General features: G+C 42.1%; 1 protein-coding gene across 1 annotated transcript in view; it reads right to left on the bottom strand.

Annotated features, from left to right (window-relative positions):
- The window catches only part of LOC109912552 (voltage-dependent P/Q-type calcium channel subunit alpha-1A-like), a 547,201-nt gene that overhangs the window by 258,169 nt on the left and 273,242 nt on the right, over window positions 1–15,790 (bottom strand). Inside the window, exons 10-11 of the mRNA XM_048617794.1 lie at window positions 13,997–14,053; window positions 1,986–2,075 (exon numbers count right to left, since the gene is read on the bottom strand). Coding sequence (XP_048473751.1) covers window positions 1,986–2,075; window positions 13,997–14,053 — 147 coding nt within the window. The remainder of the gene's footprint in view (window positions 1–1,985; window positions 2,076–13,996; window positions 14,054–15,790) is intronic.

Below are 15,790 nucleotides of genomic sequence, written 5' to 3'. Positions count from 1 at the left end.
ACACCCTGGATCGGAGATAACTGACCTCCAGCCACCACACCCATCTTCCTTTGTGCTACGTATGATTCCAATCAGCAGAGTTTTCCCCCAATTCCCAATAGCTCTAGTTTTGCTAGGGTGTCTTGATACACACTTGGTTAAATATGAACTTGATGTTAAGGTCAATCACTTTCACCTCACCTTTGGAATTTCGGAGAATACGTCATCAGTACTATTGCCGGAATGTTGTCAGGGGCCATAGCCTTTGCAGTATCCATTGCCTTCAGCCATTTATTGACATCATGTGGAATAAACTGAATTGCCTGAAGACTACATCTGTGGTGCTGGGAATCTCTGGCAAAGGCCAAGATAGATCATCCATTCTTAAATTCCGGATGAAGACTATTGCAAATGCTTGAGCTCTATCTTTTGAACTGATGTGTTGGGATCCACTATTTTTGAAGTTGGGGATGCTGTGTTTCCCCAGCGAGTTCTTTAATTGTCCACCATCATTCACAACTGCATGTGGCAGGACTGCAGTGCTTAAATCTGAACTGTTCACTGTGGAATTACTTAGCCTTTAGCTTCAACAGGTCGATACTGCATCATTAGATATGCTTGGTGCTTCTCCTGGCACACACTGCTACACTTTTCTTTGAATAGGGTCAATCTCCTGAATTAGTGGTAAGGGTGAAGTGGGCAGTACGCCTGGCCATGAGGCTACAAGTTGTGTGGAAGTAGAATTCTGGTGCTCTTATTGGCCCACAGCACATCATCAATTGGCACCTCACCCCAGTCTTGAGTTGCTAGATTGTTTGAAATCTATCCCATTTGGCGGTGATAGTGCCACCCAATATATTTGAGGGTATCCTTAACACAAAGATGGAACTTCATTTTCACAAGGATTGCACAGTTGTCACTCTTACAGACACTGTCATAGACAGATGCATTTGTAGCAGAAAGACTTGTGAGGATGACATGAAGTATGTTTTTCTCTCACCACCTATTGCAGGCCGAGCTAAGTTCTTTAGGACTCAACCAGCTCAGTCAGTACCAAGCCACTGTTGGTGATGGACATTGAACTTTCACACCTCGAGTACATTCTGTGTCCTTTATACCATCAGTGCTTCCTTCAAGTGGTGTTCAATGTGGAGGAGCACTGATTCATCAGCTGAAAGGATGTGTTGGTTGGGGATGGTGTAGGGGGGTGGTGTAGGGGATTGTAATCAGCAGGATTGATTTATCTGATACCATGAAATTTCATGGTGTCCAGAATCAATGTAGAGGATTCCAATTGTATATCACTGTGGTGCCTCCTATGCTGGTTTGTCCTGCCAGCGGGACAGCCATTTCTGAGGGACAGTGGTGCTATCTGGGACACTGCACGTGGAGTAAGATTCCATGTGTATGTTGATTAACTAGTCTGTGAAATAGCTCTCCTAATTTTTGCACTAGCCCCCAGATGTTGGTAAGAAGGACTTCACATGGCTGAAAGGGCTGATTTTTGATAACGTTGTTGCTGCTGCCTTTTACGATGGCAAATGGTCCATCAGTTTCATTCCTTTTTTGAGGCTTTTTAGTGGTTGATAAATAGCTTGCTAAAACCTTTCAGAAGGCAGCTCAAAGTTGCTGAGAGTCTGGAGTCACATATAGGCCAGACACGGTTATGGATGGCTGTTTTCCTTCCCTAAAGGACATTAGTGAACTAGATGGATTTTTACGATAATCGGCAATACTGTCGTGGTCATCACTTGACTTTTAATTCTCAATTTTTATCAAATTCAATTTTCGACCATTAGCCATGATGGGTTTTGAACCAAGGTCCCAGAACATTTCCTGGGTCTCTGGATTACTATTCTAGCAAAAATACCACTACGCCAGTGCACCCCCAGTCCAATTTAATTCCATACTACATTTGGAAAATCCCAGTTTTTTTTTTTTTTTAACAGTGTCTCTCAATTTCTATTTTAATTTAGCACTGATAGCAATACTATGTAAACACTCACCAACAGAGGAAATGTCCGCCAGGTGATCTTCACCCTCTTCAGGATTCAATAGATCAGTTTTGCTCTTTTTTATTGTTCCCCTCCTCATTGCTGGAAAGAACAGATGGGAAAAGACAGATGAAGAGAAATAAAATGGATGAGATAGAATAGAGTGGCTTTGTTCTTCCTAACAGAAACCCAATCTTAAAAGAAGGAAATAAGCTGTTTAAAATACTGAGTATCAAATTTTCATTATGGGATCTTTTTGTAAAGATTCGTATGATGCCAATAACTCCTATGAACACTCACAGTATGTACTGAAGAGTGTTCGTTAGCACACTCCCAGTAAAAGCTGCCACATTCCCAGAACTCATTGTCAGGACGTTCCCGAAATTACTGGTGCAATCCTAGATGCTCACTGCAAATAGTGACACTCCCAGGTTTCTCTGCAAATTACTAGCACACTCCCAGGAAGCAACTGGGTATTATGGCATAGTACTGGGAATCAGTAAATATTAACACAATCCTAAAGACACCCAGTTCTAAACTTCCTGACTAAATTTGTAGTCTGTATGGATTCTGTGTCATAGAGTCATAGAGCACAGAAAAAGACCATTCAGTCCAATTCATCTATGCTGACCATGTTTCCCAAACTAAACAAGTCCCACTTGCCTGCATTTGGCCCCACTTCTAAACCTTTCCTATTCATGTACATCCAAATATCTTTTAAATGTTGTAATTGTACCTGCATCTACCATTTCCTCTGGCAGTTCATTGCATACATCAACCATCCTCTGTGTGAAAAAAGTTTCCCCTCAGGTCCCTTTTAAATCTTTCTCCTCCCACCCTAAAAATATGCTCCATAGTTTTGAACTCACACAGCTGAGGGAAAAGATCTTTGCTATTCACCCTATTCATGCCCCTCATGATTTTATAAATCTCTATAAGATTACCTCTCAACCTCCTACACCCCAGTGAAAAACGTCCAGTCTCTATAGCCTATTCTTATAACTCAAATCCTCCAGTTCCAGCAACATCCTGGTAAATCTTTTCTGAGCCCTCTCCAATTTAATAATATCCTTCCTACAGCTCAGCGATCAGAACTGTGCACAGTACTCCAAAGTTGACCTCACTAACATCTTGCCCAACATCAACACAACGTCCCAACTCCTATACACAATGGTCTGAGCAATGAAGGCAAGTATGCTAAATGTCTTCTTAGCAACCCTTAAATTTACCTTTGATGCAACCTTCAAAGAACTATGTACCTGAAGCCTTAGGTCTCTCTGTTTAACAACAATACCCAGGGCACTACCATTAACTGTACAAGTCCTGCTTTTGTTTGTTTTATCAAAATGCAATATCTCACATTTATCCAAATTAAACTCCATCTACCACTCCTTAGCCCATTATCCCAATTGATCAAGATGCCTTTCTAACCTTAGATAACCTTCTTCACTATTGACAATACCACCAATTTTGGTGTCATCTGCAAACATACTAAACAAGCCTCCTAAATTTTCAACCAACTCGTTTACATAAAAGACAAACAACAGTGGACCCTGCACCAAACCCTATGGAACACCGCTGGTCACAGGCTTCCGGCATGAAAAACCCTCCTCCACAACCCTCTATTCCCTACCATCAAGTCAATTTTGTATCTAATTGGTAAGCTCTCCCTGAATCCCATGTGATCTAACTTTACTAATTAGTCTACCATGCAGAACCTTGACAAAGGCTTTACTAAAGTCCATATGAGATAATAAAAACTGAAATAACTGTGGATGCTGTAAATCAGAGGCAAAGTTAGAAATTGCTGGAAAAGCTCAGCAGATTTAGCAGCATCTGTGGAGAGAAATCAGAGTTAACATTTCAGGTTGACACTTCTGAGGAATGGTCACTTGATCTGAAACGTTAACTCTGATTTCTTTCCACAGGTGCTGACAGATCTGCTAAGCTTTTCCAGCAATTTCAAAAAGTCATAGAATCCCTACAGTGTGGAAACAGGCCCTTCGGCTCAACAAGTCCAGACCGACCCTCAGAGCATCCCACCCAGACCCATCCCCCTGTAACCCACCAAATCTACACATCCCTGAACACTACGGGCAATTTAGCATAGCCAATCCACCCTAACCTGCACATCTTTGGACTGTGGGAGGAAACCGGAGCACCTGGAGGAAACCCATGCAAACACAGGGAGAATGTGCAAACTCCACACAGACAGTCATCAGAGGGTGGAAATGAATCCAGGTCGCTGGCGCTGTGAGGCAGCAGTGCTAACTACTGAGCCACCATGCCACCCCATCTATTTTTGCTTCCATTTGGACAAAGTCTACCATTGTGCCCTCATCAATCTTTTTTGTTACATCCTCAAAAAACTCAATTAAATTTGTGAGATGTGATTTTCCTCACACAAAGCCATGCTGACAATCTCTAATCAGTCTCTGCCTTTCCAAATGCATTTAAGTCTTATCTCTCAGAATCCCCTCCAACAACTTACTCATCACTAATGTCAGACTCAAGAGGTCTGCTGTTGTTGTTGTTAACTTAAGGGTTAAGTCATGGCAGGAGACATGCGTCATGCTCCTCCTGTGCAATATGGGAATTCAGGGACCCTTGTGATGTCCCTGACTCTTTCATGAGCAGGAAGTGTGTCCAGCTGCAGTTCCTGCCTTATCGCCTGATGGCTCTGGAGCTGCCATCAGTTCGATTTACTTTGGAATATCCGTGAAGCTGAGGGAATTGTGGATAGGACATTCAGTAAGTTGGTCGCACCGCAGAAAAAAATTACTGAGAAAGACAGGGAATAGGTGACCACCAGATAGAGGAAAAGTAGGAAGGCAGTGCAGGGGTCCCCTGCGGTCATTTCCCTCCAAAACAGATATACCTGTTGGAGGAGATAGCTCAGCAGGGGAAGGCAGCAGCGGCCAGGTTCATGGCACCGTGGCTGGCTCTGCTGCACAGGAGGGCAGGGAAAGAGGGGCAGAGCTATAATGATAGAGGATTTAATTGTAAGGGGAATAGATAGGCATTTTTGTGGCCACAAATAAGAGTCCAGGATAGTGTGTTGCCTCCCTAGTGCAAGGGTCAAGGATGTCTCAGGGCGGCTGCACGACATTATGGAGGGGGTAGGGCACATTATGGAGGGGGTAGGGCACATTATGGAGGGGATAGTGGTGCATATAGGCACCAATGATATAAGTAAAAAACAGGATGAAGTACTACAAATAGAGTTTAGGGAGTTAGGAGGTAAGCTAGAAGGTAGGACCTCAAAGGTAATAATCTTGGGATGCTACCGGTGCCATGTGCTAATCGGAGTAGGCATGGCAGGAAAGCTAAGATGAATACATGGCTTGAGGGATAGGGCAAGAGGGAGGGATTCAAATTCCTGGGACACTGGAGCCGATTCTGGGGGAGGAAGGGCCAGTATAAACCAGACGGTCTGCACTTGGGCAGCACTGGTACCAGTATCCTGGAGGTGGGTGGGGAGGCGGGGGGGAAAGAGTGTTTGCTAGTGCTATTGGGGAGGGTTTAAACTAATATTGGAGGGTAATAAGAACCAATGCAGGATGTCAGATGGAAGTAAAGTGGGGACAGAAACAAAAGGCAGTAAGGGGAAAAGTGAAAGTGGAAGGCAGAGAAACCAATGACAAAAATCAAAAAAGGCCGCATTACATTATAATTCTGAAAGGGCAATAAATGTCAAAAAAATGAGCCTGAAGGTTCTGTTTCTCAATGCAAGGATCATTTGTAATAAGTTGGGTGAATTAACTGTGCATACATTTATTAATGGATATTGATGTAGTTGGGATCACTGAGACCTGGCTCCAAGGTGACCAAGGATGGGAATTCGACATCCAGGGGCATTTAATTTCCAGTAAAGATAGACAGAAAGAAAAGGGAGATGGGGTAGTGTTGCTGGTTAAAGAGGAAACTAACACAATAGTATGGAAGGACATTAGCCTTGACAATGTGCAATCTATTATGGGTGGAGTTGCGGAACACCGAAGAGGAAAAAATGATAGCGGGAGTTGTCTACAAACCACCAAACAGTAATTGTGAGGTTGGGATGGCATCATTTAGGAAATTAGAGATTTGTGCAGTAAGGGTCGAGCAGTTATTATGGGTGACTTCAATGTGCATATTGATTGGAGTAACAAAACTTGTGGCAATGCGATGGAGGAGTATTTCCTGGAATGTTTGAGAGATTGTTTCCTCGACCAATAAGTTGAGAAACCAACTAGAGGGTAGGCCATCCTAGACTGGGTATTGTGTAATAAAAGAGGATTAATCAGCAACCTTGTGGTGTGAGCTCCTTTGGGAAAGAGTGACTATAATATGGTAGAATTCTTCATTAAGATGGAGATTGACACAGTTAAATCTGAGACTGGGTCCTGAAATTGAAGAAAGCTAACTTTGATGGTATGAGGTATGCATTGACTAAGATAAGCTGGCCAAGGATACTTACGCGGTGGATAGGCAATGGAAGACACTTAAAGAATGCATGGATGAACTTCAACAATTGTACATCCCTGTCTGGTGTAAGAGTAAAACAGAGTGGCTTTACCATGGCTAACAATGGAAATCAGGGACAGTGTTAAAGCCAAAAAGGAGATATATAAACTGGCCAGAAAAAATAGAAAACCTGAGGACTGGGAGAAATTTAAAATTCAGCAGAGGAGGACAAAGGGTTTAATTCAGAAGGGGAAAACAGAGTATGAGAGAAAGCTTGCAGAAAACATAAAAACTGACTACAAAAGCTTCTTCAGTTATGTGAAGAGAAAAGAAACTGGTAAAGATAAATGTAGGTCCCTTACAGTTAGAATCAGGTGAATTCATAGTGGACTACAAAGAGATGGTAGACCACTTGAACAGATGTTTTGGATCTGTCTTCACGAAGGAGGACACAAATAACCTTCTGGAAATGGTAGGGGACAGAAGGTCAAGCATGAAGGATGAACTGAAGGAAATCCTTATTAGTCAGTAAATGGTATTGGGGAAATTGATGGGATTAAAACTCGATAAGTGCCCAGGGCCTGACTCTCTGCATCCCACAGTACTTAAGAAAGTGGCCCTCGAAATAGTGCTTGCATTGGTGATTATTTTCCAACATTCTTTAGACTGTGGAAGATTTCCAATGGACTGGAGGGTAGCTAATGCAACACCACTTTTTTAAAAAAAGGAGAGAGAAAACAGTGAATTATAGGCCAGTTAGCTTGACATCAGTGGTGGGGAAAATGCTGGAGTCAATTATTAAGGATGTAATAGCTGAGCATTTGGAAAGCGATGACAGTGTTGGTCCTAGTTAGCATGGATTCACTAAAGGGAAATCATGCTTGACAAATTTTCTGGAATTTTTTGGGGATGTGACCAGTAGAGTGGACAAGAGTGAATCAGTAGATGTTGTGTATCTGGATTTTCAAAAGATTTTTGACAACATTCCACACAAGAGATTAGTAAGCAAAATTAAAGCTCATGGTATCAGAGGTAATGTATTGATGTTGATAGAGAACTGGTTGGCAGACAGGAAGCAGACAGTTGGAATAAATGGCAGGCAGTGACAAGTTGGGTATTGCAGGGTTTAGAGTTAGTACCCCAGCTGTTCACAATATACATCAACGATTTGGACGAAAGAAATGAATGCAATATCCCCAAATTTGCAGATGAAACTAAGCTGGGTGGCACTGCATGCTGCGAGGAGGATGCTACGAGGCTGCAGGGTGACTTGGAAGGTTGGCTGAGTGGGCAAATAACTTGGCAAATGCAATATAGTGTGGACAAATGTGAGGTTATCCAATTTGGTGGCAAAAACAGGAGGCAGATTATTATCTGAATGGTGGCAATTTAGGAAACGGTGAGGTGCAATGAGACCTGGGTGTTGATGGTGGAACAGATGCTGAATGTTGGCGTGTAGGTGCTAAAGGTGGTGAGGAAAGCTAATGGCATATTGGCCTTTATAGCAAAAGGATTTGAGTATCGGAGTAAGGACATCTTGCTGCAATTGTACATGGCCTTAGTGAGATCACACCTCGAGTACCGTGTGCAGTTTTGGTCTCCTAGTCCGAGGAAGGACATTCTTGCTGTTGAGGGAGTCCAGCGATGGTTCACCAGACGGATTCCCGGGATGGCAGGGCTTATATGTAAGGAAGACTGGATTGACTGGGCTTGTACTCACTGGAATTTACAGCAATGAGGGGGGATCTCATACAAACATATAAAATCTAATGGGACTGGACAGGCTAGATGCAGGAAGAAATGTTCCCAATGTTGGGGATTCCGGAACTGGGGGGGTCACAGTCTAATAATAAGGGGTAAGCCAATCAGGAATGAGACAAGGAAAAATTTCTTCACTGCAAGAGTTGTGAACCTGTGGAATTATCTCTCACAGGATGCTGTCGGGGCCAGTATCTTAGGTATATTCAAGAGGGAGCTGGACATGGCCCTTGCAGGTAAAGGAATCAAGGAGTATGGAGAAAAAGCGGAAGTGAGATACTGAAAATGCATGATCAGCCATGATCATATTGAATGGTGGTGCAGGCTTGAATGGCCGACTCCTGCACCTATTTTCTATGTTTCTATGTATCTATGCCTATAGTTCCCTAGCTTTTTAAATAAAGACGTAATATCAGCCACCCTCCAATCCTCCAGCACGTCACTTGTGGCTTTAGATGATATAAATATCTCTGCTAGTGGCCCCATAATTTCTTTCCTAACTTCCCACAACATCCTGATCAGGTCCCGGAGATTTTTCCAACTTTGTGTTTGTTAAGACCTCCAGCACTTCCTCTTCTGTAATGTGGAGTGTTTTCAAGACATCAATATTTATTTCACTGGGTTCCTTAACCTCCTTTTCTTTCTCCACAGTACAAACTGATGCAAAATATTTGTCTAGTATCTTTCCCATCTTCTGTGTTTCCACACATAAACATCAACGAGGTTGTCTAAGAGGCCCTATTCTCTCCCTAGTTGCTCTTTAGCTCTTAATGTACTTATACAATGCCTTTGGATCATTCTTGACCTTATCTGCCAAGGCTATTTCATATCCCCCTTTTGCCCTCCTAATTTCCTTCTTAAGAATGCCATGACATCACTTATACTCTTTGAGAAATTCACTTGATCCCAGTTGTCTATACCTAACATAAGGTGTCTCCTTCTTATTCTTGACCAGAGCCACAATATCTTCATTCATCCATTGTTCCCTGCTCTTAGCAGCCTTACCCTTCACTCTAACAGGAACATAATGCCTATGAGTTCTCGTTGTCTCACTTTTGAAAGCCTCCTATTTGCCATTTGTGCTGTTATCTATGAACATCCTACTCCAATCAACTCTTGAAAGTTACTGTCTCATACTGTCAAAATTTGCCTTATTCCACTTAAGAACTTAACTTTTATGCAAGGCTTATCCTTTCCCGTAACTATTTTAAAACTAATTGAATTATGATCACTGGCCCAGTGCTCCTCCTCTAACATATCGGTCACTTGCCCTGCCTTGTTTCTAAAGAGAAGGTCAAGTTTTGCTTCTTCTCTACTAGGTACATCTAAATATTCATAATGAAAGTCTTCTTGAACACATTTAACAAATTCCTCACCATCCAAGCCTCTAACACTCTGGTAGTCTCTGTTTGGAAAGTTAAAATCCCCTACAATTAAAACATGATTACTCATATATATATCTGAGATCTCTCTACATATTTGTTCCTCAATTTCCCTCTGACTATTGGGGCCTATAATACAATCCCATAAAGGTGATCATCTCCTTCTTATTTCTGAGTTCCATCCATATAGTTTCACTAGATTGGGTCTACATAATGGCTGATTTTTTTTATTCATTTTTGGGATGTGGGCATTTATTGCACGTTCCTAGGTGCCCTTGAGGTGATGGTGATAAGCTGCCTTCTTGAACTGCTGCAGCCTACCTGCTGTGGGCTGACCCACAATGCCATAAAGGAGGGAATTCCAGGATTTTGACCCACCGACAGTGAAGGGACAGCGATATATTTCCAATTCAGGATGGTGAGTAGCTTGGAGGGGACTTGAAGGTGGTGGCATTCCCAGATATCTGCTGCCCTTGTAATTCTGGAAGTGGTTGTGGATTTGGAAGGTGCTGTCTGATGATCTTTGGTGTCTTTCTGCAGCGGATCTTGTAGATAGTACGCACTGCTACTACTGAGCGTCGATGGTGGAGGGAGTGAATGCTCATGGATTCAGTGCCAATCAAGCAGACTGCTTTGTCCTGGATGGTGTTGAGCTTCTTGAGTGTTGCTGGGGCTGCACTCATCCAGACAAATGGAGGGTATTCCAACACACTCTTGATTTGTGCCTTGTAGATGGTGGACAGTTACTCACCACAGTGTTCCTAGCCTCTGACCTGCTCTTTTAGCCGCTATATGTTTATGTAGTGAGTCCAGTTAAGTCAATGGTAACACCGAGGATGTTGATTCAGTGATGGTAATACCATTGAATGTCAAGGGACGGTGGTTAGATTGTCGCTTATTGGTGATGGTCATAGCCTGGCATTTGTGTGGCGCGAATGTTACTTGCCACTTGTCAGGCCAAGCCCGGATATTATCCAGATCTTGTTGCATTTGAACATGGTCTGCTTCAGTGTCTGAAGAGTTGCAAATGGTGTTGAACATTGTGCAATCATTGGCGAACATCCCCATTTCTGCCCTCATGATGGAGGGAAGGTCATTGATAAAGCAGCTGAAAATGGTTGGGCCTAGGACACTACCCTGAGGAACTCCTGCACAGATATTCTGAAGCTAAGATCATTGACCTCCAACAACCATGACAATTTTCCTATGTGTCAGGTAAGACTCCAATCATCAGAGAGTTTGCCCCCGATTACCCACTGATTCCAGTTTTGCTAGGGCTCCTTGATGCCACATTCGGTTGAATGCAGCCTTGATGTCAAGGAATGTCACTCTCACCTCACCTCTGGAATTCAGCTCTTTTGTCCAAGTTTGAACCAAGGCTGTAATGAGGTCAGGAGCTAAGTGGCCCTGGTGGAACCCAAACTGGGCGTCACTGAGCAGGTTAATGCTGAGCAGGTGCTGATTGATAGCACTGTTCATGTCAACTTCCATCACTTTGCTGATGATTGAGAGTAGACTGATGGGGCAGTAATTGGCCAGGTTGGATTTGTCATGCTTTTTATGTTCTGTATGGGTAATTTTCCACAATGTTGGGTGGATACCAGTGTTGTAACTGCACTGGCACAGCTGGGCTAGGGGTGTGGCAAGTTCTGGAGCACAAATCTTCAGTACTTATGCCAGAATGTTGTCAGGGCCCGTAGCCTTTGCAGTATCCAGTGTCTTCAACCATTTCTTGATATCATGTGGAGTGAATCGAATTGACTGAAGACTGGTATCTGTAATGCTGGGGACCACTGGAGGAGGCCAAGATGGATCATCCACTCGACACGTCTGGCTGAAGATTGTTGCAAAAGCTTCAGCCTTATCTTTTGTGCTGATGTGATGGACTTTTCCATCATTGAGGATGGGGATATTTATGGAGCTTCCTCCTCTACTGAGTTACTCCATTGTCCACCACCAATCACGGCTGGATGTGGCAAGTCTGCAGAGCTTAGATCTGATCTGTTGTTTGTGGGTTGATTAGCTTTGCCTATTACTTGCTACTTATGTGGTTTGGCATGCAAGTAGTCCTGTTTGGTGGCTTCACCACGTTGACAACTGACCTTTGGGTATGCTTGGTGCTGCTCCTGGCATGCCCTCCTGCACTCTCCATTGAACCGGGGTTGATCCCCTAGCTTGCTGGTGATGGTTGGGTGGGGGATATGCTGGGCCATTGAATTTACATGTGTGCTGAAGTACAATTCTGCTGCTGTGATGACCCACAGCGCCTCATGATTGCCCAGTCTTGAGTTGCTAGATTTGTTCGAAGCCAGTCTCATTTAGTTCAGTGATAGTGCCACACAACACAAAGGAGGCTATTCTCAACATGAAGGTGGGACCTCATCTCCACGACGACTGTGTGATGGTCGCTCTCACCAATAAAGACATGGACAGATGCATCTGTAGCCAGCAGATTGGTAAGGATGAGATCAAATATGTTTTTCCCTCTTATTGGTTCCCTACCAAATGGTGCAGACCCAGCCTAGCAAATATGTCCTTTAGGACCTGACCAGCTCGATGTGTACTGCTGCCAAGCCATGCCTGGTGGTGGACACTGAAATCCCCCACGCAGAGTACATTTTGTGCCCTTGCCATCCTCAGTGCTTCCTCCAAGTGTCATACAACATGGAGGATTACTGATTCAGCAGCTGAGCGAGGACAGTACGTAGTAATCAGCAGGAGGTTTCCTTGCCCATGTCTAACCTAAAGCCATGAGACTTCATGGGGTCCAGGGTCAATGTTGAGGACTCCCAGGGCAACTCCCTCCCGGCTGTATACCACTGTGCCGCCACCTCTGCTGGGTCTGTCCTGCTGGTGGGAATATCCAGGAATGATGACAGTGGTGTCTGGAATATTGTCTGTAAGGTATTCCATGAGTATGACTATGTCAGGCAACAGCTTAACGAATCTGTGAGACGGCTCTCCCAACCAACATCCTCTGTGAGACGGCTCCCAGATGTTAGTAAGGAGGACTGTGCAGGCTCGATGGGGCTGTTTCTGCTGTTGTCTTTTCTGGTGCCTAGTTTGAGACTTTGTAGTGATCGGTACAACTGAATGGCTAGCTAGGCCATTTCAGAGAGCAATTGAGAGTCAACTACATTGCTGTGGGTGTGGAGTCACATGTAGATGAGGATGGCAGATTTCCTTTCCCTGAAGGACATTAGCGAACCCTGGGTTGGAGCTACATTTTGGGGCACTGTGGAAGTGACTATAGCTAACAATGTAACTTCTGAAGAAAGGTCACTGGATCGAAACATTAACTCTGTTTTCTCTCTACAAATGCTGCCAGATCTGCTGGGGTATTTCAGCAATTTCTGTTTTTGTTTGTTTCAAATCTTCAGGATCTGCAATTCTTTCTTTTAAATCTAACTATGCTTTATTTGATCTGGGATTGTTTCATGCTAACAATGAGAGCTGACAATAACAATTTAAAAATTTCATTATTATACAAATATCTCTGAGGTTTGCTAAGTGAGGAGGATATGTTGGGAATACTTATATTTAATGATTAGCTGGAGAAAACTGAGAGATTTTGAATATTTTAGATAGTCCTTGAATAGAAAAAGGCACTTCCATGTGATTTCTTGGAAATTAATCTAGTAGTTTAATCTATGTTGTGGTTTACTTGTTTACTGGAAATCAAGTGAGCTTGGAGAAAAGGCAAGAAAGGCTTTTAAGGAGATAAGAGATGGGTTATTTGCTTTAATTATTAGAAAATGTGACTTTGATAGGAATAGGGAGCTTTGATGCTAATGGCTGCCCAGCACACTTTCTGGATTTGAATTCTGTTTTTCAGACCCAGGAGTCAGAAAAGAAGATATCCAGAAGCTGTGAGACACTGTTCTGAAATCCATTTCTCAGTACAAGTTCTTGAGTACCTGACAGAGTTTCCAAATACTAGTGTTTCTGCCTATCTGGCAGAAAGCAATAGAAGTCTATGACCAATCTCAAATACTCAAATCTAAATTGGGTGGATTCAGAAGTGGACATTTACCATTAATTTCAGCAATCCAGCTTCGCAGCTTCGTCAACAAGAAATCCAGTGGACATGAGAAGTCATCACCTTGATTATCCTTTGTTTCTAGCCCTTGGCACACAGGAATTGTTTACACCTTTTCTCTTTATTTCAAAAAACATCATCTTGCGTAGACTTGTCTTTGTGTTGTGGGAATGTACCTTTGTGACGGATTTGGGGATTTAATTTTCACCCCGAATTATAATTTAGGTGCTATTCTGTATTTGCCACCTGCTTTAAGAACAAATTTGCATAGTAGTATAAAAGAAAAGCAACTGACAGTTTTGATAATCAAATCAACAATTTTGGTATGATAGGTGGAGTAGTGGGCCTTGATTATCAGCACATTTCTCCCATTATTGTTACAATACTGAAAGTCTTACCATCAAAGGGTGATTTTTCCTCAGTGTCAGTCTCCTCCTCTGCAAGTATCACCTCTTCTATATGAAATGAATCGTCAAATAACAAGAAAAAAATTATAGAAATATGATGAAAGGCTATGTAATAATTAACACTGCAAAATAATTGTCTTATATACACATAAAATAGATTTCCTGCAGAGTTATTAAAATTTGAGAAAGCTTAACATGAAGAATTGCTATTAATTACACATTGTGTTCAGTTTTCTTTACCGCTGGGCTAATTGCTATATATGTCAAGCTATAAAGTCATCAGGCTCAGTAATTCCCATCAGTTACTGATGAGGTGGAACCACCAAAATAAAAATGAGGTACACCCTTCCCACACTCACATTGGCTCCAATTGCATAAGCTAACTGCTACATCGAATTCAGCTGGACTTTTCTCAGACTCTGCCCAACCAAAATGCACTCAGCTAGTAAAAGCTGACAACCTGATTTAATAAATGTTGGTCAGGACCATCCCAACTGTCCTGGGTAGATGTTAGATCAGTGGCCAGCATTCTGTGTGAATTACTGTACTCTTCCTTGTAACTTATTTAATAAACAAAAGAACGTAAGCACTAAGACCAGGAGTGGACATTTCAGTTCCTCAAGTCTGCTCTCAACCTCTAAATCTAGCATCTTTCCCTTTCCATAGACCCTACCTGATTTTCTAAGCATTTCAAGTATCTTCTGTTGTTTGTGCTACAAATGTCCTATATTCTCCTGGAAGCTGTCAGACCTCCTTCTTACCACCTTGTCTATTTTAACAGCAGGCTGATATTTCAACTCTTGATCATGCTGAAGACTTCACTTCCATCAACTTTGTTAATTCTCTTTATAATCTTTAAAGCTATGTATCAGCATGAAGTTTCTGCATTAGAAAGAAATTAATCCTAACTTCCGTTCATCATGTCTTGGATTTTTGTGGCATAGGGTGCATATTCATGATGTCTGAATCATCATGTGATTTATCAAATGATTTATCTATTTTTCTCTCTCTCACAAAGCTCTATGCCTCCTGAAAATACTGTAAGTTAACTTGTAACTTTATATGCTTAATAAAACAAGATACATTGTCTATCTATCTATGGCTATGTTTACTACACAAAAAAACTCTAGACAATTAGGGACTTTACAGCACAGAAGAAGGCCATACAGCCCATCATTTCTTTGCTGGCTCTTTGAAAGGCTTTTCAATTAATTCTACACCGCTTTTCTTCCTCCATTCTCTTGCAATTTTATTTTTTCCCCATATCTATCCAATTTGCTTTTGAAAATCAATACTGAAATTGTACCTTACACTTTTTCAAACAGTAAATTCCAGATCATAACATTCTGCTGCAAAATAAAATCTTATCTTGTCTCTGGTTCCTTTGTTAATTGTTTCATCTGTTGCTCCTCCAGCCAATGGAAACAATTTTTTTTCCCTTATCAGCAAATCCAAAATGCTTCATAATACTGAGCACGTTTCCCTCAACTTTTTCCACTCTGAAAAGAACAACCTTGGTTGCTCCAGTCATTCACCCCATTTCTATTTTTGTAAATCTCTTCTGCATCCAATCTCAATGTTTTTGACATCTTTCCTAAAATATGGTACCAGAATTGGCCAATTTTAACTAGGGCCTAACAAGTAATTGATAACTGTTTTGCAAAATATCCTTTGAAGTTGCTGTCTCTATTTACAAAACCAAGGTCCCAGTTATCTTAACTAGCCTTAATTTTCAAATTGACTAAATACCTTGTTTGTTTATCTCTATATTTTGTCAAAGACACC

The sequence above is a fragment of the Rhincodon typus genome, chromosome 38 (assembly GCF_021869965.1).
Source record: "Rhincodon typus isolate 14 chromosome 38, sRhiTyp1.1, whole genome shotgun sequence".
NCBI classification, from domain to species: domain Eukaryota; kingdom Metazoa; phylum Chordata; class Chondrichthyes; order Orectolobiformes; family Rhincodontidae; genus Rhincodon; species Rhincodon typus.
The sequence above is the reverse complement of the archived record's forward strand: the minus strand, read 5'-3'. Positions and strand labels throughout refer to the sequence as shown.